At 37.8% G+C, this 3,547-nt stretch overlaps 1 protein-coding gene across 1 annotated transcript; it reads left to right on the top strand.

Moving 5' to 3' along the window:
- Positions 1 to 520: 520 nt before the first annotated feature.
- gnrh3 (gonadotropin-releasing hormone 3) lies at positions 521 to 1,380 on the top strand. Its single transcript, XM_083923347.1, has 3 exons — positions 521 to 679; positions 912 to 992; positions 1,319 to 1,380. The coding sequence occupies exons 1-3, from the start codon at positions 542 to 544 to the stop codon at positions 1,370 to 1,372; spliced, it is 273 nt and encodes a 90-aa protein (XP_083779473.1). The 5' UTR covers positions 521 to 541; the 3' UTR covers positions 1,373 to 1,380.
- The last annotated feature ends 2,167 nt before the right edge of the window (positions 1,381 to 3,547 follow it).

Genomic DNA, 3,547 nt, shown 5'->3' with positions numbered 1-3,547 from the left:
GTTTCCATGATGATCCTTTTGAATCTGTATGGATTTGATCTACTGTTTGTTTCCTAAAAGCTGAAACCAATAAATTATAGATGGAGAGAAATGTCAGATTTCATCTTAATGTTGTCTTTTTGTCTACCTCTACACAGATGCATTCAATACAAACACAATGATGTTTCTGATATATATTTCATGCTGTTTGAACCTTCACGGTGGTGCCAGCATATATGAGCACTTAGCCAGCTCCATTAGTAGTATTTTGTGTTCCATTAGTCAGTAAATGTGTCACACCTGCAGAGAGGGGATTATAATCCTGACGGCGGTCCTCTACAACACCTATAAAAATCCCCCTCTGGCTAATGCACCACATGCGAACAAGGCAAATACAGAGGTGAGTCAGTCCTCAATGAAGTTTGTTCAATGTTCATTAAGTTAGAATTGCTCCTTTTAATTAATTACTCTAAATGAAGTTTTCTACTGTTGTGCAATGCTGTGAGAAGAGACTGTGCCATTATTGCTTTTTATTACAAATTTGGCTTCCCCTACAGCCCTAATGGAAGCCAGCAGCAGAGTGATTGTGCAGGTGTTGTTGTTGGCGTTGGTGATCCAGGTCACCCTGTCCCAGCACTGGTCCTATGGATGGCTACCAGGTGGAAAGAGAAGTGTGGGAGAGCTGGAGGCAACCATCAGGGTGAGTGATTTTTAATGTGGACGGCTCAACAGTTTCAGAATAGTGTCTTTTATGATAAGAAAAAACAAGACAAAGAAAAATCAGCCAGAAAAAAATATCTAAAAAAGATGTGTTAAGCCTGACTTTCTGGGGTTTTTTTTGGTTTTGTTTTTTAGCAATACTGTATATATTCTGTTGGGTTCACAATTAATATGAACCGTATCGACTAAAATCTCTATTTTGTTGTACTTAGATGATGGGTACTGGAGGAGTGGTGCCTCTTCCCGACGAGGCGAGTGCCCAGACCCAAGAGAGACTTAGACCATACAATGTAGTAAGTGCTTATTATACATAATTTATCACCAATGTCTACTTCAATTGTACAATATTAATGTACACTGCACCACTGTGTACCATTGTGTTCCAAAGCAGTAATGACAATATACAAACTGCTCAATGACTGTTTTTATTTTTCCCTTTTTGCATGAATATGTGAATGCTTAATTTTATCTTTTTGAATGTCGGCAGATGTAATGCTAATTTGTTCAGACTTGTTTGGTATCATACTGTATATATAAATGAGGAGTGGAACATTTGTTAGATTAAATATTCAAGCAGCAGATCAAATTGTTAACTGAGATTTTATTTCAATCTCTTCAGATTAATGATGATTACAGTCATTTTGACCGAAAGGGAAGGTTTCCTAATAACTGAAGAGCTACAAAAAAAAAAAGGGGGGGGGGGGGGGGGGGGACAGACTGTATTTGCATCTTCAACACCAGTGATGGATCGCCCGAGTGCAGAATACTGACTTCAACAAATCACTTGCACAGATCAATTACATGTGTCTGTAACATTTAAATCCATTTGAAATTGTAATAAAGTTTTGGAAATCTGATGAAATGCTCAAATCTTTTGTTCAGTCATATTATAAGACTGTAATCTCGCTTTGTGGATCTGGTCATTAGAACTGAAATGATGCTATAAAGCCTTTAAAGAGATTAAATTGCCTTTGTAAAGCAGCCACGACCGACAAGCATGACAAACTTGTGACACAACAATCTTAGCATGACAACAGCTGGCGATTAAGCCAATTTATTAGAAATCAATGACTTAATTGAATTTGTTACAGTTTTGGTAATTCCATTTTCTGCGACACCAGTCATATGCATATGTGATGTGGAAAATTACACCAGCTGATTTTTGAGTTTGTACCTGAATGTTGATTAGCCCCCCAGACTAAAAGAGATGTTCTGCTTGTGTTGTCCACAACGGCTTTCTGTTCATTTAGGATAACTGCAGCCATTCAAAACAGAAAGAGTGTAAAACTTTTCTTCCCCCTCCTCTCGGTAAAGGAAATTGGTGTTCATTATAAAAATTGGAATTTCATATCAGGAAAGGAAAAGAATCAGCAGGGGGCATATGTTTTAAAGAGAACTCATTTTCTGGCAAAGCCCCACAGACAGAGCACCATACTAATCGCCTGGTGCATAAGGGGCTAGGATTCATGAACTGTGCTGACACCGTGGAGGCCCTGCATTGTTAGAGCGTGGTTGTAATGCACGCCAATGAACCCAAACCCGCTGGCACAACTGGGAAAAGGTGAACATTATAAAAGCACATAGAATTAAAAAGAAATTAAACCACATTCCATTGCACTTCCAGAACAATGCTTGTTCATTTGTGATACTTCACATCGTTGGTTTAATATTCATGGTTGCAATTTGCATAACACATTTCCTTTGATGAGGATAGACCTACAATTTTTTTGTGTTATAAAAAAGTGTTATATTCTACTTTACGTTCTTTGACAAAGTTACAGAAGGAAATGTTGTCCAGGGTATTTTGTTCTGAAAGTCACTATGAGACTTCCTTGAATTGATTCCCCTTATCTTTATGGAGTTTTCAATAATTTTGCAGCATCCTCATAAAGGATAAGTATGCTTTTAGAACATTTCCTAAAATATGGTTTTAATTCAATTTGGTATACTTGTGTGAGAATAATTAATGTTTACAGATAAAGCATAAAATCCAATAAATTCCCTTTAAATAATCCCAAAGCATTTGCTGTGAAAGCCAACTTTCTCCCTCCCAGTGTCCTCATCAAGGACCTGCCTAATTGCACGTATATCAGGACAACAAAACCTGCTGGTATCTATGTTTCCAAATTTGATTTAACCTCACTTTCTCCTTCCCAGACCCCCTGGTGGATATTCACTTTGTTTACCTCAAATTAAACTTCATATTGTTTACAGCCTCCTGGTCCCTGAACATTTTATAGCATTTTAGAATTATTTATTTATTTATTTTTTGTAATGATTGTAGAGTTGGGATTCATTTGAATGTTTCCCTCATCTGCATGAAAATTATATAATTAACTTTTGATTAACCAGCTCAGTTGAGTTGGTTCCCCCATGCACACTGGTGAATAGTACCCACCGCATTTTAATGACTGTTTTCCAATTGAGTGGCGACCTTTTCATCAAAGAGCCACAACTGGGGCTAAACAACGGTAGAAAATAATCACGCTGAAGACAATAGTAGAGGCCGACAGGCTAGGATGTCATCCTTAAATATAACAACAAAGATGAAAGCAACCTTACTGCACGTAGTGGCTGTGGCGAGAAGCCAAGTGCTTATGCTGCTGGATGTTCCATTGTTAAAGCTGTGGAGGTCACATCCATTGGCATATAGAGAGGGAAAGCACAGGAAGCTGAGAATGGCCCATTGTTACATGTCCTTGCTCAGAGGGAATTCCATTATGAAGGGCAATACATTTTTGATACTTTGATTTTTGTGCTATTCATTTGTTTGAAAAACAGAACATATTTGTATAATGACTTCAGGAAAAAAGGGGTCTCAGAGCACCTCCATCCAAGGCTACAGCAA

The sequence above is a fragment of the Echiichthys vipera genome, assembly GCF_963691815.1.
Source record: "Echiichthys vipera genome assembly, chromosome: 11".
Classification (NCBI taxonomy): domain Eukaryota; kingdom Metazoa; phylum Chordata; class Actinopteri; order Perciformes; family Trachinidae; genus Echiichthys; species Echiichthys vipera.
This window is presented reverse-complemented; position numbering and strand designations above follow the sequence as displayed.